Here is a 27,397-nt window from a genome sequence, read left to right as displayed (position 1 = left end):
TGAGTGATGAAGAGAGAGATATTGTCTCTAGAAACATCATTGAAACCAGGAGATGTCATTGCATGTGTGGGTGGTGGAACTAATAGGTTGGATAAGGTATAGTGAGCAGGACTAGAGGCTCTACAGTGAAATAAGCCAATAAACACTAACCAGAACAGCAATGGACAAGACATATTGACATTAAGGAGAGGCATGCTTACTCGAGTGATCAAAAGGGGCCAGTGAGTGGAGAGGTGGGTTGGTGATTTAGACAGCTAGCCAGGGCATCGGTAGCAAGCTAGCATCGGATGGAGGTCTGTTGTTAGCCACCTCTTGCGTTCCGTCAGTAGATTAGTGGGGTTCCGTGTGGTAGAGGGGGTTAATCCAAATCACACAACAACAACAAAAATAAAAACAATAGATATAGTTATAGAGGCCCAAGAAGAAAACATAATAATAATACAAATAAATAAATTGTCCGATTGTCTATTCAGATAGCAGCCGGTAAGACAGCTAACGGTTAGCAGGCCGCAGATTGTCGTTCAGGTAACGTCGCGACGGAGGAGCCAGCCGGATAACTCCTTCGGGTAGATAACGTCGGCAGTCCAGTTGTGAAGGCCCGGTGGGGCTCCGCGTAGGCAGTAAAACGGGTCCGGATAGGTGACTGCAGCCCAGGAGTGATTGATGGAACTCAGGAGTGATTGACGGAGCTGGCTAGCTCCGGAATAATTGATGTTTGCTCCGGAATCGACGAAGGCCGATAGTCACACGGATAGCAGCTAGCTAGCTGTGAGATCCGGGTATGAATGTCCAGAGAGCAGTCGAAATCCAGGGACATGGAGAGAAAAATTGGTCCGGTATGTTCCGTTCCGAGCTGCGCTGCGCCGTACAGAACTGGCGATAGATTTTCGAGCTAAAGGATAGCTGATGACCACAAACCGTGGTTACCTGAATACTAACGATTTGCCAGTAAAGGAGCTAACTAGCTTCTGAACTAGCTTCTGGATTAGCTTCTGGATTAGCTTCTGGCTAGTTTCAGGCTAGCTTCTTGGAGTTTCTGGCTAGCTTCTTGGAGGATTACAGATTTGAGGTAAATAATACTTTTTTATAAATATACATTGGTGAGGCGGGTTGCAGGAGAGTGTTTTGAAGATGAGTTGATGGAAAATAAAAATAAAATGTATGTGAAAAAAGTTGTAAATATATATATATATATATATATATATATATATATATATATATACAGGACACGACAAGACGAGGACAAAAGACGTCTGAACTGCTATGCCACCTTGGTTTGCTAATGTTGATATGATGGAGGTCTATGGATGGTCAGTCCTTGCGTCCATAGGTCTGTCTGTCTGTAGTTACATTTCTCAAACCCCATAATCATCTTATTACCAAAACAGTGGTGGAATGACACATTTGTTATTGTTTGAACTGCAGATTGCTGGGTTGTGTGGGTTTTTTAAACAGCAGCAAAATTGCTGCCCAGAGGCTTGGTTTGGTAAACAGCTGAGGGATGGGGGAAGGAGAAGTGTAACCACTCTCAAATTCATAGAGAAAGCTATTGTAGAAACCGTAACCCAACACCTAGCGACCTCGTGAAGAAGTTCAGACATCTTGGCGTAACAGTTGTAAGGTGTTGGCTTGACAGTCGCTGGACCCAAGTTTGACTTCAGCTCAGGGCAACCCCCTGAATTCACTACACTATGAATACAAGGACTGGCCATGCATGAGGTCATAATGATAGTTTAACCAGGTTTCTAGGATATAGTATATTCTAGAATTAATCCATGATGTCATAATGATAGCTTAACCAGGTTTCTAGGCTATATTGTATATTCTAGAATGGCCAGTGAAGATTTCCTGTGGGGGTTAAGTTATTAGGGCTGTTGATAAGTCACCATATAATATTTAGCCAATGTATTTTCATGCCATTACATCAATATGCCCAACCAGAAGAGAGCGAACTCTTCCTGAACCACCTTGTCCTGCTGGCCTTCATAAATTCTGACGTTGCTGGTAATAGGCTACACAAGCATCTTACCATCTTACCATTTATACTGATCTGCATGTCAGTTATGATTTTAATATTCTCATTTTCATGGAACAGTTCAATTCCATTGATAAAGTATCTCAAAATCATTGTCTGTGATTAATCTACATTCAATCTAAATCTAAATGAAATGTATACTATTAATTTATACTAACTTTTATTGCTAACTATGTAAAAAAATATCCTACAAATAAAAACATTGCAAATAAATATCCTGTAAATCACATGGCCTGTCTACAACAAACTTGAAACATTGTTTAAAATAATTCTGGGCTCTCGGTTTCCCGTGCCAGTGAGTTTGGGACCGACACAGTTGTTGGCTATTTGTAAAAGGGATAAGAAGTAATCAGGTATTTTATGACATTTCCAATGGATCAGCGCATTACATTTGTCCCTTTCGTGTTGAGTGGTTATCGAAAGGGCGAGAGCTGGAAATGTTTTTCAAATTCTTTAAGGAACTATTCTCATTTGCAATTGATTTTGATTAGACATTGTATACATGCTGTTTGAGGTGAAGAGAATTTTGCTTTGAGAGGCTCCACAACTCATTAGTGGTGGTGTGTTAAGACAATCAGAAATACTATCAAACATCCCCAAATTGGCACATTTCTAGGCCTATTTGCGCTCCGGCCAGGTAGATAAGTCCTACTTCTATATGCTACAGTAGGTCTATGTTAGGTGAAGTTATGGGTCCTACAGTAGGTCTATGTTGTTGTTAGGTGAAGTTTTGTGCCAATTTGGCAAACACTTAGTGTACAAACCCTCATTGTCAGGCTGATGGATAAGCTAGCCAAAGAGCATTTTACTGGTTGAAGTGTTTAAAAAAAAGTATAAAGCAGTTGATTTGTGACAATAAGACAAACATCATATTAAGCAGGACATTCAAACGAGCCTTACAATTATAATCTAAAGTAGTGTGAAATGCACTCATAAACAACCTGGAAATGGAGATACTCCCCTGAGTTTACCCCCATTCACATTCAGAATACATTGCGAAAAACTAAAATCTTTGCTCACCATTTTTGCTCCAGGCAGATATACTACATCCATAACTAGCGGTTTCCTCATTAGCAGGGAGGAGTTTCTGCAACCAAACTAAGTGTGCATCGCCCTCGTGCCGCAATTTTAGTAAACACCGAAATTGTCCTATATTGGAGACCAAAAGTTGTCTGGCAAAATATGACTTCTCTTGCTCATTTGAACTTTTACAGTGGATTTCTGCTGTTGTGGGCCTTTAAACATCTGTCTGACTTTGTTGTTCATGCAGGAGAGAGACGTGACTATCGTAGATCCTCGGGGGAGCTCCAACAACATCATGATGCTGACGAGGCAGAGAAGAGTCTCTGCACAACAGAACACCTCAAGAAAGACCAGCAGAGACCCACAGGGAAGAGAACTCACCACTGCTCTGATTGTGGGAAGAGATTCACCTCATCATCAGGCATTAAAATTCATCAGACAATCCACACAGGACAGAAATCTTTTAGCTGTATTCACTGTGGGAAGAGTTTGACTCAGTCAACCAGCCTGATATCACACCATAGAACACACACAGGAGAGAAGTCTTATAGCTGTGATGAATGTGGAAAGCGTTTTGTTTCATCTAGCAGTCCGACTATACACCAGAGAATACACACAGGAGAGAAATCTTATAGCTGTGCTCAATGTGGGAAAAGTTTTACTTCGTCTAGCAAGCGGACACCATATAACACATACAGGAGAGAAATCCCCAGCTGTGGTCAGTGTTACCAGAGATAATCTGATAAAATACCTCTGATCAAACATCAGAAAATACATACATGAAGTAGTTGTTTCATGATATCAATGAATTAATGTCACAATGTAGAATGTTTAAACATTGTACTAGGAGTATTTTAATGTCACAATGTCGAGCTGTAATCATTTGTGCAACTGGGTACTGGACTTCCTGACGGGCCGCCCCCAGGTGGTGAGGGTAGGCAACAACATCTCCACCCCGCTGATCCTCAACACTGGGGCCCCACAAGGGTGCGTTCTGAGCCCTCTCCTGTACTCCCTGTTCACCCACGACTGCGTGGACACGCACGCCTCCAACTCTATCATCAAGTTTGCGGCCGACACAACAGTGGTAGGCTTGATTACCAACAACGACGAGACGGCCTACAGGGAGGAGGTGAGGGCCCTCGGAGTGTGGTGTCAGGAAAATAACCTCACACTCAACGTCAACAAAACTAAGGAGATGATTGTGGACTTCAGGAAACAGCAGAGGGAACACCCCCCTATCCACATCGATGGAACAGTAGTGGAGAGGGTAGTAAGTTTTAAGGTCCTCGGCGTACACATCGCAGACAAACTGAATTGGTCCACCCACACAGACAGCATCGTGAAGAAGGCGCAGCATTGCCTCTTCAACCTCAGGAGGCTGAAGAAATTCGGCTTGTCACCAAAAGCACTCACAAACTTCTACAGATGCACAATCGAGAGCATCCTGTCGGGCTGTATCACCGCCTGGTACGGCAACTGCTCCGCCCACAACCGTAAGGCTCTCCAGAGGGTAGTGAGGTCTGCACAACGCATCACCGGGGGCAAACTACCTGCCCTCCAGGACACCTACACCACCTGATGTCACAGGAAGGCCATAAAGATCATCAAGGGCAACAACCACCCGAGCCACTGCCTGTTCACCCCGCTATCATCCAGAAGGCGAGGTCAGTACAGGTGCATCAAAGCTGGGACCGAGAGACTGAAAAACAGCTTCTATCTCAAGGCCATCAGACTGTTAAACAGCCACCACTAACTGCTGCCAACACACTGACTCAACTCCAGCCACTATAATAATGGGAATGATGTAAAATATATCACTAGCCACTTTAAACAATGCTACCTAATATAATGTTTACATACCCTACATTATTCATCTCATATGTATACGTATATACTGTACTCTATATCATCTACTGCGTCCTTATGTAATACATGTATCACTAGCCACTTTAACTATGCCACTTTGTTTACATAGTTACATACATCCCCTTACACTTGTGTCTATAAGGTAGTAGTTTTGGAATTGTTAGCTAGATTACTTGTTGGTTATTACTGCATTGTCGGAACTAGAAGCACAAGCATTTCGCTACACTCGCACTAACATCTGCTAACCATGTGTATGTGACAAATAAAATATGATTTGATTTGCCCCCTGTTCTATTGATTTCAACTTGATAGGGATATTAGCCTCACGGGAAAATCCAGGCTCTGAATTGAATGAGTTACTATTCATGTGATTTGACAAAAAGTGACTAACAAAAAAAGAGATGTGTTGGCGACCCACTTGAATCAAAATGTAGCAATCTGTTTTTTTAAAAATTCTCCTCTAACCAGTGATGTACATATTATTCCCGGATTCCATGTGTGTTTTGAGCTGTTAGTTTTAACAGGATGTGCAACCTCATCTCCCTCCTCTCGCACAAATGATTTTTGCGATGAGTTATGACATATTAGTGTTGTGTTCGTTTGTTTAGTGACCTCTAAATTTAAATGCATCACTCCAAAATGTAGCTGGCTGTTTTCTGCAGGTTGTCCTCTAACCAGTGAGGTAAAATATATCTCCCATTTCCATGTGTTTTTTTAGTTGTGTTAGTTTCAACAGTACGTACAACCTGATTTCCCCCCCTAATCGATATCAGTAATTTATTGCTACTTGTCAAAACAAGTGTTTTTGGTGCTTGTGCAGTTTATAAGATGCTTGTTTAAAAAATACAAGTAATATGATTATTGTGGCAGATGTTTGTGTGTAAATAAACATAACGTGCTAGGTTTTCAATTTATCCCAAACTGTTTCTGCATATTGGTTATTGATTTGGACACGTTAAAACTGTGTTTTGACATTGGGCTATCCAACCTAGCAAAATGTAATTGAAAAGCAGTTGAAAATAACACTATGCAATCAAATATTCCATATTTACATTTCATGTAAAATTTAGTAGTGATAATTATTTATGCAACCAACTGACACATTTTTGGTACAATTTATATTTACATTGTTGCCCTGCTTTTAGAATATCAGGGTTCATTCTCAGATGTGCCAACCCAAATGTACTAGAGCATGACATTGGGGACTGGGCCCGATCCAACAACATGCCTATCGAGGGAACCCTGATAAGAGAGAGAAGCTCCGCAGTGAGGTTGAAAGTTACTACGGATATTGCAGGAGTTTACTCTTGATATCAATCATGTCCGTGCTAAGGACAACTTGGTTGCTGATTGTCTCAAGGGTGGGCAGTCAAAAATATTAGTGTTTTGCGTTCAGCCAGTGAGTTGCCATGGATCACAGTTTATTTTGACTGCATGTTTTTCCGTATTAGAGATTAGTTTTGTTTGTGCTCGTTCCAAGGGGACGATAGTTCTAGAAGCTAGTGAGTTTTAGGAATAAGAGAGTTCTTGAAGCTAGTGGGGGGAAGAAAAAAATATGTTTTTATCTTGTTTGTAATTGTTGACAGCCAGTAGACACCATGTTTATATTGGTGAAGGTGAAGCATTGTAGTTGATTATAATGTGAAATGGAAGTTGTTTTCTGTTGGTGGTAAGCATTCTCTTAAGGTGTTAGTCTTTCGTTTTTCCATTTATGTTTTGAGGTTGGACTTCAGCCTGTTTAGCTCGTTAGAACGTAGGGTGCACTTGATTGGTGTCACCTTGTTCCCAGTATGAGAGGAGTTGCTATTGTAACAGCTTAGCTTCTGTCCCTCTCCTCACCCCTACCTGGGCTCGAACCATAGACCCACTGCACATATCGACAACAGCCACCCTCGAGGCATCTTTACCCATCGCTCCACAAAAGCCGCGACCTTTGCAGAGCAGCTTCAAGGTCTCAGAGCGAGTGACGTCACCGATTGCGCGCACGCCGATAACTAGCTAGCCACTTCACATTGGTTACACTATACTTTTTGAATTAACCTTTTTCCATAAAGTTAGTGAACCAAGGTGGCTGACTAGCTGTTGATATTGAAGAAGCGTTCCGTGCACAAGATTATACGTCAGTGGCAGAATCACCTGAAAGACGCACATCGCCATCTGCTGACTGGAGTTGGTACCGCAGTTGAGAAAATACTTTCAGACAAAAAGCTAAAAAGCAACTGCCCCTAAAAACCAACGACTCCCTTTGAAAATGGGCTATGTTGCATCAAACATTTATTGATGTGTAAAAATTTACTAAGTGTAGCTAAATATAATAACTTTGGTCATAACCACTCAGCACGTAACGACCAAGGACGTCAAATTATTGGCGATATCAGGTCTGTCTGTTGTGGCCGCTATTTCGCCCCAAAATAATAATCCCAAATTGGGCTGTGTATAACTGTGTAAATGTCTCTCGGACAAGGTGACTTTGATCAATATACACACTAAAGAGTATAGGTTCCTGGAGTGTCCTGTAGGGCTTATTCAAATTGAAACTGGGGGAACCCCTAAAAGTTATTTGAAGAACCCCTTATCATGGTTCCACTAAGAACCTTTTGTGGTTCATTTTTCAAAACTCCCTGTCCACCCTCCATTACAAAAACATATTTTAATAATAACAATATTGACCATATTGATTCAAATAATTCATTGTTTATTTAGTGGCACCACAAAGGTGAATTCATATTTACAAAAAAATTGACCAAACACATTTACTTTGTATAGTGCTTTTCATGACATTTCAAAAAAATAAAAATAATGTTCAATAAACCAACATACATATTAAAAATGAATCATAGGTAAACTAACATTATTGTAGACTTGATGCTAAATGCAGATATTTCAGCTTTAGTGTGTATATCATATCCACTTAGTTATGTTAGGAAGTTTGCCATCTTTATGACCGGCCCTGGTAACGTCACCCCAACTTCTCTTCTCCCCAGAACACAGTAATTTAACAACAGAAGTGTTTTTCTGACATTTTGGGGAAATTTAAGGGAAAATAAAAAATACAGTCGTAGCAGAGCCCCAGGTCCCATGGGGATGTTTCCCCCCATCATAGGTCAGCGGGATTTCACTCTCATATCCATTCCCTGGACTTGATTCATTTCTGAGAAGATCTGAAAAGATCATTTGCACACATTTGTATGCTAATAGATTTCAGTTTGTATTGACTGCTGTGTAGGTTAAATGTACACTTCAAATGCAGCTGTCCTACAACATATCTGTACCTTCTTCTTGATCCCAATTGCATTGTGTCCATGTTCTGTCCTATAAGAATTTCAAAGGAAGAGAAAATGTGTCAAAGAATAGTCTTACAAGCATTAAAACAAATATATATATATTAAATAAATATTGAAAGATAAATGGCATCGACATACAATTGAATGTAAAATAGAAGAACATATTCGAGAAAGCATTAGCCAATACAGTACTGCCATACAGTAACAGTACTGCCATACAGTAACAGTACTGCCATACAGTAACAGTACTGCCATACAGGCCTAATATCACATTTCAAGATATCTTTGTACACAAATCGTTCAATATTTTATCAGGTTGACTTGAAAGATTATACGCAACATTTTGCTGCGTGGCAATACTGTGTTTGGATTCTGAAGGGCATTTATTAGTAGTCGAGACACTAGTCGAGACACTGTATTAATACCATCATTTGAATCCCATCTGCAGCTACCATCTAAGATATTAATTTCCCTCCATAAGGGGGCGGACATGTAACGGTTCCAAAATGGGATAGTATTGTACATGTAACGTTTCCAAAATGGGATGGTATAGTACATGTAACGTTTCCAAAATGGAATAGTATTGTACATGTAACGTTATGCCCCCTTGTGAGTTAATAGTATTGCATGCTGTAGCAGGCTATATAAAGAGGAAGGCCTCCATTGACGATTCAGTTCGTTGTAACATCTCGTCTGGACAGGTCACCGTCCTTTGTTAGTTAGTTAGTTAGTTAACGTTAACGTTAACTAGTTAAAACCTGTTGCGTCGAGCCATCCCGGATCCGGGATCGTGAATACAGCCTCAAGCTCATTACCATAACGCAACGTTAACTATTCATGAAAATCGCAAATGAAATGAAATAAATATGCTAGCTCTCAAGCTTAGCCTTTTGTTAACAACACTGTCATCTCAGATTTTCAAAATATGCTTCTCAACAATTGCAAAATAAGCATTTGTGTAACAGTATTGATAGCTAGCGTAGCATTTAGCGTAGCATTGAGCGGGCAACATTTTCACAAAAACAAGAAAAGCATTCAGATAAAATCATTTACCTTTGAAGAACTTTGGATGTTTTCAATGAGGAGACTCTCAGTTAGATAGCAAATGTTCAGTTTTTCCAAAAAGATTCTTTGTGTAGGAGAAATCGTGCCGTTTTGTACATCACGTTTGGCTTCCAAAAAAAAACGAAAATTCAGTCATCAAAACGCTGAACTTTTTTCCAAATTAACTCCATAATATCGACTGAAACATGGAAAACGTTGTTTAGAATCAACCTCAAGGTGTTTTTCCACATATCTCTTCAATGATATATCGTTCGTGGAAGTGTGCTTTCTCCTCTGAATCCCATGGAAAAATGCTTGCAGCTGAAGATTACGCACCAATTTCAACAAAGGACACCGGGCGGACACCTGGTAAATGTAGTCTCTTATGGCCAATCTTCCAATGATATGCCTACAAATACGTCACAATGCTGCAGAGACCTTGGGGAAACGGCAGAAAGTGTAGGCTCGTTCCTGGCACATTCACAGCCATATAAGGAGACAATGGAAAACAGCGCCTCAAAAACTTTGCTCACTTCCGGTTTGAAGTTTCATCTTGGTTTCGCCTGTAGCATCAGTTCTGGGGCACTCACAGACAATACCTTTGCAGATTTGGAAACGTCAGAGTGTTTTCCTTCCAAAGCTGTCAATTATATGCATAGTCGAGCATCTTTTCGTGACAAAATATTGCGCTTAAAACGGGCCCGTTTTTTAATCCAATAATGAAATAGCGCCCCCATAGCTTCAAGAGGTTTTAATACCCAATTAAATTAAACACTCTGCCCACTTCTAGGAATTTGTAAGAATCTTATTTGCATAAAATGGACAGAGACCAGTCTCAAAATCAATCAGCAGCGTTTATTCTCGAGAGTACTGAACATGATACAGTTGACCACAGGTTATAAACTGAAAATGACGTCATTAGTTTTCGAACTGTCCCGTCTCTTCTTCACCCTGGTACAAAGGCAGTATCTCAAGCCTTCCCACATCGTCCCACACCAATTTAATATAATTTATGAGCCAAGGTCTTCCTGTGTAGATAAGCATTCTAGCCAGTCTGACGATAAGTTCATTCATTTCTACCAAGGAACAGACAGTTATTGTTCAAATTCTTGATTATATTTACACACATTATATTCAGTACTAGGATTAAAAGAAAATTCATACATCTATACAGTAACATAATAGTATTCTGATTAGTCAGTCCTGATTGAAATGTATAAATAATTAGTCATTATTGATAAAAAAATCCCTTAACACCCACCCCAACTCACGCCCTGACCAACCTAAAACAGAGACATAAAAAAGGAACTAAGGTCAGGATGTGACAGTATCCCCCCCAAACGTGCGGACTCCGGCCGCAAAACCTAACCCCATAGGGTATGGGTCTGAGTGGGAATCTGTCCCCGGTGGCGACTCTGGCGTGGGACGTGGACCCCACTCCACCATAGTTTTGGCCCACTTAAGTGGCGCCTTTGGAGCGGCGAACCTCGCCGCCGACCTCGGACTGGGGAACCTTGCAGCGGGCCCCGAATAGACGGAGGTTCCGGCAGCGCCGGACAGGCGAGAGACTCCGGCAGCACCGGCGTGAAGGGCGACTCCAGCTGCGCCGGCGTGAAGGGCGGCTCCGGAAGCTCCTGACTGACGGGCAGCTCTGGAAGCTCTGGACAGGAGGGAGACTCTGGAAGCGCCGGACAGGAGGGAGACTCTGGAAGCGCTGGACAGGAGGGAGACTCTGGAAGCGATGGACAGGAGGGAGACTCTGGAAGGGCTGGACATAGGGAGGAGGTCAGAGACCTGGCAATGTGGTGCCAGGACAACAACCTCCCCCTTAATGTGAGCAAGACAAAGGAGATGATTGTGAACTACAGGAAAAGGTGGGCCGAACGGACCCCCATTAACATCGACACTACACCAACAAACTATCATGGTCCAAACACACCAAGACAGTTGTGAAGAGGGCAGGACAACACCTTTTCCCCCTCAGGAGACTGAAAAGATTTGACATGGGTCCACAGATCCTAAAAGAGTTCTACAGCTGCACCATCGAGAGCATGTTGACCGGTTGCATCATCGCCTGGTATGGCAACAGCTCGGCTTCCGACCGTCATGTGCTGCAGTTGGTAATGCGTACGGCCTAATACTTCACTGGGGTCAAGCTTCCTGTCATAAAGGACCTATATACTAGGCGGTGTCAGAGGAAGCTATAAGACTGCTGAACAAGTAATCAAATGGCCATCTGGACTATTTAGATTGACCCCCCAACTCATTTTTTTACGCTTCTGCTACTCGCTGTTTATTATCTATGCAGTCATTTTACTCCTACCTACATGTAAATATTATCTCAATTACCTTAACTAACCTGCAACCCCCACATTGACTCGGTACCAGTACCCCCTGTATATAGCCTCATTACTAACCTGTACCCCCGCACATTGACTCAGTACCGGTACCCCCTGTATATAGCCTCATTACTAACCTGTACCCCTGCACATTGACTCAATACCGGTACCCCCTGTATATAGACTCGTTATTGTTATTTTATTGTGTTACTTTTTATTTCATTGTTTACTTTAGTTTATTAGTAAATATTTTCTATTTCTTGAACTGCATGGTTGGCTAAGGACTTGTAAGTAAGCATTTCACGGTAAGATCTACACCTATTGTATTCAGCGAATGTGACAAATACAATTTGATTTGACTAGTTTGGTATTGGTTCGACATTGCAGCCGACAGTGCAGGCGACTGCCTTATTATTTATAAATCAGTCAGCCAGTAAACTTTTTCCCGCAATGCAGCATGGATTTGATGCTCTGGAACACGGCCAGTGGTTTAGTAAATGACAGAGACGCTACGCTGAGCACGCTCTATGGGGTGTGGAACGTCATCTATAATAATGACATAAAGGCTACGCTGTGCACGCTCTACGGGGTGTGGAACACCATCTATAATAATGACATAAAGGCTAGGCTGTGCACGCTCTACGTTGTGTGGAATATCATCTATAATAATGACATAAAGGCTACGCTGTGCAAGCTCTACGGGGTGTGGAACATCTATAATAATGACATAAAGGCTACGCTGCGCACGCTCTACGTTGTGTGGAACACCATCTATAATAATGACATAAAGGCTACGCTGTGCACGCTCTATGTTGTGTGGAATATCATCTATAATAATGGCATAAAGGCTACGCTGAGCACGCTCTACGTTGTGTGGAATATCATCTATAATAATGACATAAAGGCTACGCTATGCACGCTCTACGGGGTGTGGAACATCATCTATAATAATGACATAAAGGCTACGCTGCGCACGCTCTACGTTGTGTGGAACACCATCTATAATAATTTGGCTGTTCTAAATTCTGTGTTGCTCAAAACCTTGAGTAATGAACCTATTTTTGACACAATTGGCTGGAAAGTCACCCTTTGCCTTGATGACAGCTTTACATACTCTTGGCATAATCTCAACCAGCTTCATGAGGTAGTCACTTGGAATTCATTTCAATAAACAGGTGTGCCTAGTAAAATGTTAATTTGTGGAAATTCTTTCCTTCTTAATGTGTTTGAGCCAATCAGTTGTGTTGTGACAAGGTATGGGTGGCTCTCATGAGGATTGCCACAGGAAAGGAAGACCCAGAGATACATCTGCTGCAGAAGATACGTTCATTAGAGTTAACTGCACCTCAGATTGCAGCCCAAATAAATGCTTCATACAGTTCAAGTAACAGACACATCTCAACATCAACTGTTCAGAGACTGGTTGAGTTGCTGCATGCAAAAACACTGTTTACAAAATCTTTGTTATTAAAGAACAAGAAGGCCTACACACTGTTTATAAAAAATGTGCTTTTCTTTCAAAAACAATGGCATTTCTAAGTGACCCCAAACATTTGAACGGTAGTATACATCTACATGATGTATTGTTACACCATGCAGGAGCAGTATAGACCTAGTCTGTTCATTATATACATCTACATGATGTATTGTTACACCATGTAGGAGCAGTATAGACCTGGTCTGTTCATTATATACATCTACATGATGTATTGTTACACCATGCAGGAGCAGTATAGACCTAGTCTGTTCATTATATACATCTACATGATGTATTGTTACACCATGTAGGAGCAGTATAGACCTGGTCTGTTCATTATATACATCTACATGATGTATTGTTACACCATGTAGGAGAAGTATAGACCGACAGTAGCTGGCTACTTATTTCGATTTAGTATGACTGAATGAAACTGCCTTAAATGTGCTGTAGTAGACATGTTTTATTCGTACTAATCAATCAACACATTCCTGTCTTTGTATGTCTCAATATAATAGTATTATTTAATTAAATCCATTAAAAATAATCTTTATCTGAAAATAAAATATGATCCTCAACTGCGTTTCCCCTCCAGTCAGCAGACGGCGATGTGCGTCTTTCAGGCGATGCTGCCAGCGTGACGTATAATCTAGTGGACGGTTCTTCAGAAATAGCTCGTCAACAACCTCGGTAGCTTGATAGCCAACATAGCCGAAAGATTCAAGCTATTTATACGCTTTCGGTGTATATTAGCTACTGTGTTTTAGACACAGTTCTGTCGTATCTAATTGTTAACCTATTTAATTTAATATTAACGTTACATTATTTTGTATTAGTCAGCTATAGTAGCTGGCTGGTTAAGTTAGCATTAGCCTAGTCGTTAATGATATCTAGCTAGCTAACATCCCCGAACATGAGCTCCCTAAACATCTCCCCTCCTGTTAAAGAAGAGGAGGTCTGCTGGACGGAGAAAGAAGCTCTGGGGCTGAACATTGTCGTGAAAGAGGAGAAGGAAGAAGAGGATGTCACAGTAAAACAAGAAGTAGAGGGTGAGGCTGTTACTGTGAAAAAAGAAGAGAAAGACGTTACAGTGAAAGAAGAGGAAGAGAAAGAGGAGGATGTAGTTTTTGGAGTGAAGATGGAAGGGGAGATTACTGTCACATTGAAAGATGAAGAGGTGGAGATAGGAGATCTGATTAACACCAGTAAGTACCGCCTTAAATTTGTTTTTAACTTTGGATATCTGGAGGTGGCCCGTCAATACCTCTTCAACGGAGGGCTCTAGGATGATGACTGATATGTCTAGAATCAGACGACGTAGAGAACAAGCTACCCCTTGTTTTCTCCGTCCCGTTTCCAAAAAGTGACTTAACATATATTTTTGAGAAGGGTCTATCTGCTGGCCGCAGACTGGGGGGCACGGCATGTAGTGATTTTCATGTAGTGATGATTTACTACACACCGTGTCCCCCAATAGTGCCATGCTAGAGTTGGGTTGGCTACACCAAAGATGATGGATATACTGACAAGATGTCTCTCTACCCTAAAAAGGGGAGTCGTTGTCCACAAAGCGGTCATGCGGGTTGTCTATCTCCCACATATCCTTTCTTTGGATTGGTGGTTACATCTTATTATTGTAATATATTGTTTATATTCTACGAGGGTTGTTGACGTCAACCGCCTGTAATTCAATGGAGAGAGATGCTACGTTACTAGCATGAATATGCATAGCGATCTGATGACAACTCCTATAGTGTTTTTATCAGAGTTGTCGGTATGTCACGTGTCCACATAACAACTTAATCATTATGAAACTTCTGTTAGATCAAGTAAACCTCACGTAGCAAATGAGCCATTCATTTTGTTGTTAGCCAAATTCGACACTTTCCACATTGGGTTGACAATTTTTTCCACTTGGATAAAGCCTACTGTATCCTACTGGCATGACCTAGAGAGATACAACCTACTGGCATGACCTAGAGAGATAAAAACCTACTGTAGTCTACTGGCATGACCTAGAGAGATACAACCTACTGTAGCCTACTGGCATGACCTAGCGAGATACAACCTACTGTAGCCTACTGGCTTGACCTAGAAAGCTAAAGTTGTAAAATTCCTGTATTTAAAAAAAATATTTTCCATAATATTGATCATTTGTATCTTCCTATCCACATGTGGGATCCCTCTCCTTTGTTATCCTCTCTACACCAATAACAGACAACTACTGTGGGACTCCCAATCACAGCTGGATGTGATACTGCCTGGATTCGAACCAGGGACTGCCTCTTCCACTAAGATGCAGTGGCTTAGACCGCTGCTTCCGCGTGTGTGTTAACTATTAGAATGCTGTACTAGAATGCTTAAAGGGCAGCAACAATTTTAAATATCTGTTTCGTTTTTTGGGGCAAGGAAGATATTAGCCAATAATGTAATACCGGTGCATCCCTTTATTCTAAAATTGATTCTATTATTAAAAAAAATCCTCATCAATCTACACACAATACCACATAATGACATCACAATACCCCATAATGCTGTCACAATACCCTATAATGCCGTCACAATACCCTATAATGCCGTCACAATACCCTATAATGCCGTCACAATACCCCATAATGCCAAAGCAAAAACAGGTTTTAGATTTTTTGCAAATGTATTAAAACTATTCCCCATGATAACTAGTCTTAGTAATTTAAGATGTACGATCCCAGGATAACTAGTCTCAGAGTTATGTTAGATCCCAGGATAACTAGTCTGAGTAATGTTAGATCCCAGGATAACTAGTCTCAGAGTAATGTAAGTCTCAGATAGTTTTAACCCATTACAGTCTAAGCCCTGTCTGAGGGGGAGGTTCTTCTAAGCTATATGGAATTGTTTTAAGAAGGTTTAAATAACATGAAGGGCTTCCCCTGTATTGTACTGTAGAAACACCCTCCATCATGAATGGCTTCCCCATTATAGTACTGTAGAAACACCTCCAATATGAAGGGCTTCCCCAGTATAGTACTGTAGAAACACCCTCCATCATGAATGGCTTCCCCATTATAGTACTGTAGAAACACCCTCCAATATGAAGGTCTTCCCCAGTATAGTACTGTAGAAACACCTCCAATATGAAGGGCTTCCCCAGTATAGTACTGTAGAAACACCCTCCAACATAAAGGGCTTCCCCAGTATAGTACTGTAGAAACACCTCCAACATGAAGGGCTTCCCCAGTATAGTACTGTAGAAACACCCTCCAACATGAAGGGCTTCCCCAGTATAGTACTGTAGAAACACCTCCAACATGAAGGGCTTCCCCAGTATAGTACTGTAGAAACACCCTCCAACATGAAGGGCTTCCCCAGTATAGTACAGTTTTAAGGTTATACCAAGGATAATTAGGCTTTCTGATTTTGAATTGTAAGACTCCTTGAAGTATCAACCAAAAATATTCAAAATGTATGTCAAATTATTAGGCCATACTGCTATAACCCATAGTAACACATTGGATAACATTCACAACATTGAACAACAGTAACCATAGTAACACATTGGATAACATTCACAACATTGAACAACAGTAACCATAGTAACACATTGGATAACATTTACAACATGGAACAACAGTAACCATAGTAACATTGTTTCTCCCAAAACATCTAAAGGAAGTTTGTTCTGAAGTGTCTGGTTTCCTCATTAGCAGGGAGGAGTTTCTACAACCAGATATACAACATCCATAACTAGTGGTTTCCTCATTACCAGATGTACTACATCCATAACTATCGGTTTCCTCATTAGCAGATATACTACGTCATAACTAGTGGTTTCCTCATTACCAGATATACTACATCCATAACTATCGGTGTCCTCATTAGCAGATATACTACATCATAACTAGTGGTTTCCTCATTACCAGATATACTACATCCATAACTAGTGGTTTCCTCATTACCAGATATACTCAGTGGCGTGCCTGGGGCCTGGGCCTTCAGTGAGGTCCTACACAGTCCCACCCAAATTAATCCACCTCTTATTACCATCATTATGATGCCATGGCTCTAGACAGAAACGCAGTATAACCAGGAGTTGCGTCACCTTGAAATTGACATTTTTATTCAGAGAATTGCAGGGGAAGAGTACAATACAGTACAGTTCAACTAATAGGCAAGAACATAGTCGAGTGCAACGGAGTTATATTAATATTCTTCTTCAATCCATTTCTGGTCCACAAACTTTGAGCTTTAAATCCCCCCCCAAAAATACAGTTCCTGTTTACCCAAAAACATGACACAATCAATGAGTCTTTTCAATATTTCCCTATTTTTTTCCACCTTTTCATTGTGCAGCTCCGTTGCCCTGTGCGCTTGTTCGTTGAGCTGTAGATCCACTCGGGTGTCCCCAAAAGTTTTCAAAAGCATCATTACTTGTAAGTGGCCAGCCGTACTTTGGTGTCTCGTTGCTGCCTTGGTTAGACAACTCAAGTTTGGAAAGCCAGTGTGGCTCCAAACACCAAATCGATCACTTGCATTCCCAGCAGTACAGTTTGCAGTGCTTCTCAGAGAATGTGAGCCATTGATAGCGCTCGTAGTTGGAACTTTGAAAGTGGCGAACAAACCCCTTTCCCGCCTGTGACAGGCTTTGTAGCGTCGGCGTCCTCTCCTTACGATGTCTAACTTTTCTTGAAAAGTTTGTTTTGAGAATGGCATTATAATTATATCCTCGACCAAATCGATATCTTCTCCTCCTTCCGCCATTGTGGGTTGAAAAAACAGCTTAGTAGTACGCGTATTATTTTGTTTATCAAATTCAGTTTCCTAGTTCTGAGGTTCTGCATAGACCTGCCCATAGGACTTGCCTCTCAATATTGGTAATCCAATCAAAATATGTGCACGCACTACGCCTGCTAGCTGGCTAATTGGTTGACACTAAATTTTCATTTCCATTCACTTTAAACTACAAGCTCCCGCACAGTTGATTCTGAAGGCCTGAGGGCAGATTTTAGACCCCTGGCAACACATGATGGCTGAATATGATAGGATAAAAGATCTAACATAAAGACCAGCCCTCCAAATCTCAACCTGGGGCAGGAAGCAGTGCAACCAAGAGGAAAGCTATGAAATGAAGAGTATAACTCTTACTCTAGGGAATAATTTAATACATATTTGTGGGAAAATATATTTAATAAAATATATATATTCTGATGATGTTTAGGCCAGCAGAGAAGGCCTTGCTGGCCCACCACTGGATATACTACATCCATAACTAGTGGTTTCCTCATTACCAGATATACTCCATCCATAACTAGTGGTTTCCTCATTACCAGATGTACTACATCAGTAACTAGTGGTTTCCTCATTACCAGATATACTACATCCATAACTAGCGGTTTCCTCATTACCAGATATACAGTGGGGCAAAAAAGTATTTAGTCAGCCACCAATTGTGCAAGTTCTCCCACTTAAAAAGATGAGAGGCTTGTAATTTTCATTGAACTATGACTGACAAAATGAGAAAAAAAATCCAGAAAATCACATTGTAGTATTTGTAATGAATTTATTTGCAAATTATGGTGGAAAATAAGTATTTGGTCAATAACAAAAGTTTATCTCAATACTTTGTTATATACCCTTTGTTGTCAATGACAGAGGTCAAATGTTTTCTGTAAGTCTTCACAAGGTTTTCACACACTGTTGCTGGTATTTTGGCCCATTCCTCCATGCAGATCTCCTCTAGAGCAGTGATGTTTTGGGGCTGTTGCTTGGCAACACAGATTTTCAACTCCCTCCAAAGATTTTCTATGGGGTTGAGATCTGGAGACTGGCTAGGCCACTCTAGGACCTTGAAATGCTTCTTACGAAGCCACTCCTTCGTTGCCCGGGCTGTGTGTTTGGGATCATTGTCATGCTGAAAGACCCAGCCACGTTTCATCTTGAATGCCCTTGCTCATGGAAGGAGGTTTTCACTCAAAATCTCACGATACATGGCCCCATTCATTCTTTCCTTTACACGGATCAGTCGTCCTGGTCCCTTTGCAGAAAAACAGCCCCAAAGCATGATGTTTCCACCCCCATGCTTCACAGTAGGTATGGATGCAACTCAGCATTCTTTGTCCTCCAAACTCAACGAGTTGAGTTTTTACCAAAAAGTTATATTTTGGTTTCATCTGACCATATGACATTCTCCCAATCATCTTCTGGATCATCCAAATCCTCTCTAGCAAACTTCAGACGGGCCTGGACATGTACTGGCTTAAGCAGGGGGACACATCTGGCACTGCAGGATTTGAGTCCCTGGCGGTGTAGTGTGTTCCAGATGGTAGGCTTTGTTACTTTGGTCCCAGCTCTCTGCAGGTCATTCACTAGGTCCCCCCCGTGTGGTTCTGGGATTTTTGCTCACCGTTCTTGTGATCATTTTGACCCCACGGGGTGAGATCTTGCATGGAGCCCCAGATCGAGGGAGATTATCAGTGGTCTTGTATGTCTTCCATTTCCTAATAATTTTTTTATTTATTTATTTCACCTTTATTTAACCAGGTAGGCTAGTTGAGAACAAGTTCTCATTTGCAACTGCGACCTGGCCAAGATAAAGCATAGCAGTGTGAGCATACAACAAAGAGTTACACATGGAGTAAACAATTAACAAGTCAATAACACAGTAGAAAACGAAGGGGGGGTCTATATACAATGTGTGCAAAAGGCATGAGGAGGTAGGCAAATAATTACAATTTTGCAGATTAACACTGGAGTGATAAAAGATCAGATGGTCATGTACAGGTAGAGATATTGGTGTGCAGAAGAGCAGAAAAGTAAATAAATAAAAACAGTACGGGGATGAGGTAGGTGAAAAGGGTGGGCTATTTACCAATAGACTATGTACAGCTGCAGCGATCGGTTAGCTGCTCAGATAGCTGATGTTTGAAGTTGGTGAGGGAGATAAAAGTCTCCAACTTCAGCGATTTTTGCAATTCGTTCCAGTCACAGGCAGCAGAGTACTGGAACGAAAGGCGGCCAAATGAGGTGTTGGCTTTAGGGATGATCAGTGAGATACACCTGCTAGAGCGCGTGCTACGGATGGGTGTTGCCATCGTGACCAGTGAGCTGAGATAAGGCGGAGCTTTACCTAGCATAGACTTGTAGATGACCTGGAGCCAGTGGGTCTGGCGACGAATATGTAGCGAGGGCCAGCCGACTAGAGCATACAAGTCGCAGTGGTGGGTAGTATAAGGTGCTTTAGTGACAAAACGGATGGCACTGTGATAGACTGCATCCAGTTTGCTGAGTAGAGTGTTGGAAGCCATTTTGTAGATGACATCGCCGAAGTCGAGGATCGGTAGGATAGTCAGTTTTACTAGGGTAAGCTTGGCGGCTTGAGTGAAGGAGGCTTTGTTGCGGAATAGAAAGCCGACTCTTGATTTGATTTTCGATTGGAGATGTTTGATATGAGTCTGGAAGGAGAGTTTGCAGTCTAGCCAGACACCTAGGTACTTATAGACGTCCACATATTCTAGGTCGGAACCATCCAGGGTGGTGATGCTAGTCGGGCATGCAGGTGCAGGCAGCGACCGGTTGAAAAGCATGCATTTGGTTTTACTAGCGTTTAAGAGCAGTTGGAGGCCACGGAAGGAGTGTTGTATGGCATTGAAGCTTGTTTGGAGGTTAGATAGCACAGTGTCCAAAGACGGGCCGAAAGTATATAGAATGGTGTCGTCTGCGTAGAGGTGGATCAGGGAATCGCCCGCAGCAAGAGCAACATCATTGATATACACAGAGAAAAGAGTCGGCCCGAGAATTGAACCCTGTGGCACCCCCATAGAGACTGCCAGAGGACCGGACAGCATGCCCTCCGATTTGACACACTGAACTCTGTCTGCAAAGTAATTGGTGAACCAGGCAAGGCAGTCATCCGAAAAACCGAGGCTACTGAGTCTGCCGATAAGAATATGGTGATTGACAGAGTCGAAAGCCTTGGCAAGGTCGATGAAGACGGCTGCACAGTACTGTCTTTTATCGATGGCGGTTATGATGTCGTTTAGTACCTTGAGTGTGGCTGAGGTGCACCCATGACCGGCTCGGAAACCAGATTGCACAGCGGAGAAGGTACGGTGGGATTCGAGATGGTCAGTGACCTGTTTGTTGACTTGGCTTTCGAAGACCTTAGATAGGCAGGGCAGGATGGATATAGGTCTGTAACAGTTTGGGTCCAGGGTGTCTCCCCCTTTGAAGAGGGGGATGACTGCGGCAGCTTTCCAATCCTTGGGGATCTCAGACGAGATGAAAGAGAGGTTGAACAGGCTGGTAATAGGGGTTGCGACAATGGTGGCAGATAGTTTCAGAAATAGAGGGTCCAGATTGTCAAGCCCAGCTGATTTGTACGGGTCCAGGTTTTGCAGCTCTTTCAGAACATCTGCTATCTGGATTTGGGTAAAGGAGAACCTGGAGAGGCTTGGGCGAGGAGCTGCGGGGGGGGCGGAGCTGTTGGCCGAGGTTGAAGTAGCCAGGCGGAAGGCATGGCCAGCCGTTGAGAAATGCTTATTGAAGTTTTCGATAATCATGGATTTATCAGTGGTGACCGTGTTACCTAGCCTCAGTGCAGTGGGCAGCTGGGAGGAGGTGCGCTTGTTCTCCATGGACTTCACAGTGTCCCAGAACTTTTTGGAGTTGCTCCCACAGTTGATTTCTTCAAACCAAGCTGCTTACCTATTGCAGATTCAGTCTTCCTAGCCTGGTGCAGGTCTACAATTTTGTTTCTGGTGTCCTTTGACAGCTCTTTGGTCTTGGCCATAGTGGAGTTTGGAGTGTGACTGTTTGAGGTTGTGGACAGGTGTCTTTTATACTGATAACAAGTTCAAACAGGTGCCATTAATACAGGTAACGAGTGGAGGACAGAGGAGCCTCTTAAAGAAGAAGTTACAGGTCTGTGAGAGCCAGAAATCTTGCTTGTTTGTAGGTGACCAAATACTTATTTTCCACCATAATTTGCAAATAAATTCATAAAAAATCCTACAATGTGATTTTCTGGATTTTTTTCCTAATTTTGTCTGTCATAGTTGAAGTGTACCTATGATGAAAATTACAGGCCTCTCTCATCTTTTTAAGTGGGAGAACTTGCACAATTGGTGGCTGACTAAATACTTTTTTGCCCCACTGCACTACATCCATAACTAGCGGTTTCCTCATTACCAGATGTACTACATCCATAACTAGCTGTTTCCTCATTAGCGGGGAGGAGTTTCTCAGCTAAAATATACTACCTCCATAACTAGCGATTTCCTCATTACCAGATGTACTACCTCCATAACTAGCGATTTCCTCATTACCAGATATACTACATCCATAACTAGTGGTTTCCTCATTACCAGATATACTACATCCATAACTAGCGGTTTCCTCATTACCAGATATACTACATCCATAACTAGCGGTTTCCTCATTAACAGATGTACTACATCCATAACTAGCGATTTCCTCATTACCAGATGTACTACCTCCATAACTAGCGATTTCCTCATTACCAGATATACTACATCCATAACTAGTGGTTTCCTCATTACCAGATATACTACATCCATAACTAGCAGTTTCCTCATTACCAGATATACTACATCCATAACTAGCAGTTTCCTCATTACCAGATGTACTACATCCATAAGTAGTGGTTTCCTCATTACGAGATATACTACATACATAACTAGCGGTTTCCTCATTACCAGATATACTACATCCATAACTAGCTGTTTCCTCATTAGCAGGGAGGAGTTTCTCAGATAAAATATACTACATCCATAACTAGCGGTTTCCTCATTACCAGATGTACTACCTCCATAACTAGCGATTTCCTCATAACCAGATATACTACACCCATAACTAGCGTTTTCCTCATTACTAGATATACTACACCCATAACTAGCGTTTTCCTCATTACTAGATATACTACATCCATAACTAGCTGTTTCCTCATTACCAGATGTACTACATCCATAACTAGCGGTTTCCTCATTACTAGATATACTACACCCATAACTAGCGGTTTCCTCATTACCAGATGTACTACATCCATAACTAGCGGTTTCCTCATTACCAGATGTACTACATCCATAACTAGCGGTTTCCTCATTACCAGATATACTTCATCCATAACTAGCGGTTTCCTCATTATGGATGTAGTATATCTGGTAATGAGGAAACCGCTAGTTATGGATGTAGTATATCTGGTAACTAGCGGTTTCCTCATTACCAGATATACTACATCCATAACTAGCGGTTTCCTCATTATGGATGTAGTATATCTGATAATGAGGAAACCGCTAGTTATGGATGTAGTATATCTGGTAACTAGCGGTTTCCTCATTACCAGATATACTACATCCATAACTAGCGGTTTCCTCATTACCAGATGTACTATATCCATAACTAGCGGTTTCCTCATTACCAGATATACTACATCCATAACTAGTGGTTTCGTCATTAGCAGGGAGGAGTTTCTGCAACCAAATTGCGTGTGCTTCACCCTCATGCCGCAATTTTAGCAAACACAGAAGGGGGCCTGTATTGGCGACCCAAAGTCGTCTGGCACATTGCTTAGGGTTTCAACAACTTGACTAACTTTATTTTTAGCCTTCTATCATAGATGTTACTACTAATGTGAAAACAAGACTAAATATGACTATTGTTGCTCATTTTAAGACAATTGTCCAATAATTTGAACCTTCATTATACGTCAATTGTTGTACAACATCGTGGCTACGCTGTTGGCATCACCTTTTACAGTGGATTTCCACTGTTGTGGGCCTTTAACCATCTGTCTGACTTTTTGTTCACACAGGAAAGAGACGGGACTACCGTGGGTCATCTGGGAAGCCTCAACAACCTCATGATGCTGACGAGGCAGAGAAGAGTCTCTACAGATCAGAACACGTCAAGAAACACCAGCGGAGATCCACAGGGAAGGGAACTCACTGCTGCTCTGACTGTGGGAAGAGATTCACCTCATCAGGCATTAAAATTCATCAGAGAATCCACACAGGAGAGAAACCTTACGGCTGTGATCAATGTGGGAAGAGTTTTGTTCAATACAGCCATCTGAAGATACACCAGAGAACACACACAGGAGAGAAACCTTTTAGCTGTACTGAATGTGGTAAGAGTTTTAGTCATTCAACCAGCCTGATACCACACCAGAGAACACACACAGGAGATAATCCTTATAGCTGTGATCAATGTGGGAAGAGTTTTACTCAACTAAGCATCCTGATATCACACCAGAGAACACACACAGGTGAGAAATCTTACAGCTGTGATGAATGTGGGAAGATTTTTACTACATCTAGAAATCTGACTCTACACCAGAGCATACACACAAGAGAGAAATCTTTTAGCTGTACTCAATGTGGGAAGAGTTTTCTTCAATATAGCCATCTGAAGATACACCAGAGAACACACACAGGAGAGAAACCTTTTAGCTGTACTGAATGTGGGAAGAGTTTTAGTCATTCAACCAGCCTTATATCACACCAGAGAACACACACAGGAGAAAAACCTTATAGCTGTGATCAATGTGGGAAGAGATTTACTCAGCTAAGCATCCTGATATCACACCAGAGAACACACACAGGCGAGAGACCTTATAGCTGTTCTCAATGTGGGAAGAGTTTTACTCAGCTAAGCAACCTGATTTCACACCAGAGAACACACACAGGAGAGAAACCGTTTAGCTGTGATGAATGTGGGAAGATTTTTACTACATTTAGAAATCTGACTCGACACCAGAGAATACACACAGGAGAGAAACCTTTTAGCTGTACTCACTGTGGGAAGAGTTTTACTCAGCAAAGCAACCTGATATCACACCAGAGAACACACACAGGAGAGAAACCCTATAGCTGTGATCAATGTGGGAAGAGTTTTACTCAGCTAAGCAACCTGATATCACACCAGAGAACACACACAGGAGAGAAACCCTATAGCTGTGGTCAATGTGGGAAGAGTTTTGCTACATCTGGGCAGCTGACTATACACCAGAGAACACACACAGGAGAGACATCCTGTAGCTGAAGTCCATGTTGGAAAAGTTTTACTCAGTCCAACAGCCTGGTACAACACCAGAGAACACACATGATATCAATGAATTACTGTCAATGTTTTAACATTGTACTAGGAGTATTTTAATCATGTCACAATGTAGAAGCCTAAATGTTTGCCCCCTTATCAATTGATATCAACATGATATGGATATTAGCTTTCGGGGGGAAAATCCAGGCTCTGAATTGAAAGTTGTGTTACACTTACCACGTTGGTGACCCACTGCAGTTTATAAGGAGCTTGTTTAAAAAATACAGATGTGGCAGATGTTTGTGTATATAGCACATGTTATGTTTAGGTTTTCAATTTATCCCAAACTGTTTCTGTGTATTGGTTATTGATTTGGACACGTTAACACTGGTTTGACATCGTGCTTTCCCACCGAGCAAAATGTCATTGAAAAGAAGACTATGCCCGACGTCCAATATACGTTCGGTTGAAAATATGTATTTTGGGGTAATTTTTTTCAATGACTTGAAAATAACTTAATTTCAACTTACTTGCAGGTATCCTAGTGGTTAGAGCGTTGGGCTGTCATTGTAAGCCAGAATTTGTTCTTAACTGACTTATTTACAATGACGGCCTACCAGGGAGCAGTGGGTTAACTGCCTTGTTTATGTGCAGAATGACAGCTTTTTACCTTGTCAGCTCGGGATCCAGTCCAGCAACCTTTCGGTTCCTGTTAAATGAAGGTTAAAATAAATAAATAAATACACATGGACACAGTATAATAAATTGGTCTATAATAAATGTTATTAACCATCTTTCTTGACAACATTCAATTGCTAATGGTCTTTATTCCACTACTGAAGACGCATGTCTCAAATCACCTCATATTTCAAACATTCAGCCTGACAAAAGATACATGTTTTATTATTCAATGCCTGACAATTAAGTGAATTATTGCCAATACATATTAACAAAGGGGTGTACATTTGATCACAATTTATTGTGACTGCACGTTTTTCTGTATTGGAGATTGGTTTTGTTTGGACTCGTTCCAAGTGGACTAGAAGCTAGTGAGTTTTTAGGAAGATGAGTTCTAGAAGCTAGTGAGTTTTAGGAAGATGAGAGTTCTAGAAGCTAGTGAGTTTTAGGAAGATGAGAGTTCTAGAAGCTAGTGAGTTTTAGGAAGATGAGAGTTCTAGAAGCTAGTGAGTTTTTAGGAAGATGCGAGTTCTAGAAGCTAGTGAGTTTTAGGAAGATGAGAGTTCTAGAAGCTAGTGAGTTTTTAGGAAGATGAGAGTTCTAGAAGCTAGTGAGTTTTAGGATTCTATAGAAAGAAAAATGAGAAAACGGTATATTATTATTTAGAAATGTGTTTTTTCTTGTTTTTAATTGTTGACAGCCAGTAGACGCCATGTTTATATTGGTGAAGGTGAAGCATTGTAGTTGATTATAATGTGAAATGGAAGTTTTTTTCTGTTGGTGGTGAGCAAACTTGTCCAACAAAAATATAGGATATATTTGTTGTCTTAAGGGGGAAGGTGTTAGAGGCTTTGGTTTTGAGGTTGGACTTTAGTATGTAGGACGAACTGATTGGTGTCACCTCGTTAGTCAGTATGTGTTTCACCTGTGCTGGCTTGTCCATCTCGTTAGTGGGAAGGTGTTTCACCTGAGCTGGTCCAGGTTCTATTTAAGAGTGTCTGGCCCAGTGCTCCAGTTGTCTTGATAAATGTGGAGAGGCAACATCTTTAGTTGCTCCACCTTTTTTGGTTATTTGCTTCCTATTTATAAGTTTGAGGTGGTGGGACGGGTGCATCTGGACCAAGTACATCTGGACCGTCGGTTCCGGGGATTGGACTGGCCAACACGGTGCGCTTTTCTTGGCGGGGAAAAGAGATGGAGCCTTGGGGGAGAGAAACCTTCGGGAGGAACATCCTAATGGGGCACCTAAAATTGAAGGTTAAAGATGTTCTATGCCTTCAGGGGAACCCAATGGAGAAGGGGTTTGATGTAACCCTATATTTGGAAGAAAAACACAATGAGATTATGAAGACGGTGACGGAAGGGAAAGAAGAAGGTCCCCTGTGTCATTACACGGTGACCAGCCTGGCAAGAAACAACTTCAGGGTGGTCACCGTAACCATGTACAATCCGCACGTGAAGGACGAAGAAGTGAGGGCCTTTCTGGGGAGGTACATGGACAATGTCTCCTCAGCGAGGTACCTCAGGGACTCCCTGGGTTTCTGGAATGGGAAGAGAGGCTTCCAGGCGTTACTCAGGGAGTCCCCGAAGAGTGTGGATGGCTACCTCCATCCTCCGG

General features: G+C 41.7%; 1 protein-coding gene across 1 annotated transcript; it reads left to right on the top strand.

The window, feature by feature from the left end:
* The first annotated feature begins 13,688 nt into the window (after positions 1–13,688).
* Positions 13,689–25,908, top strand: LOC109865638 (zinc finger protein OZF-like). Its single transcript, XM_031798744.1, has 2 exons — positions 13,689–14,276; positions 23,876–25,908. Exons 1-2 carry the CDS (start codon positions 13,985–13,987, stop codon positions 25,102–25,104), a joined length of 1,521 nt encoding a protein of 506 aa, XP_031654604.1. The 5' UTR covers positions 13,689–13,984; the 3' UTR covers positions 25,105–25,908.
* Positions 25,909–27,397: the final 1,489 nt, after the last annotated feature.

The sequence above is a fragment of the Oncorhynchus kisutch genome, linkage group LG20, assembly GCF_002021735.2.
Source record: "Oncorhynchus kisutch isolate 150728-3 linkage group LG20, Okis_V2, whole genome shotgun sequence".
NCBI lineage: Eukaryota > Metazoa > Chordata > Actinopteri > Salmoniformes > Salmonidae > Oncorhynchus > Oncorhynchus kisutch.
Note: the sequence above shows the minus strand (reverse complement) of the source record. Positions and strands in the feature narration are given on the sequence as shown.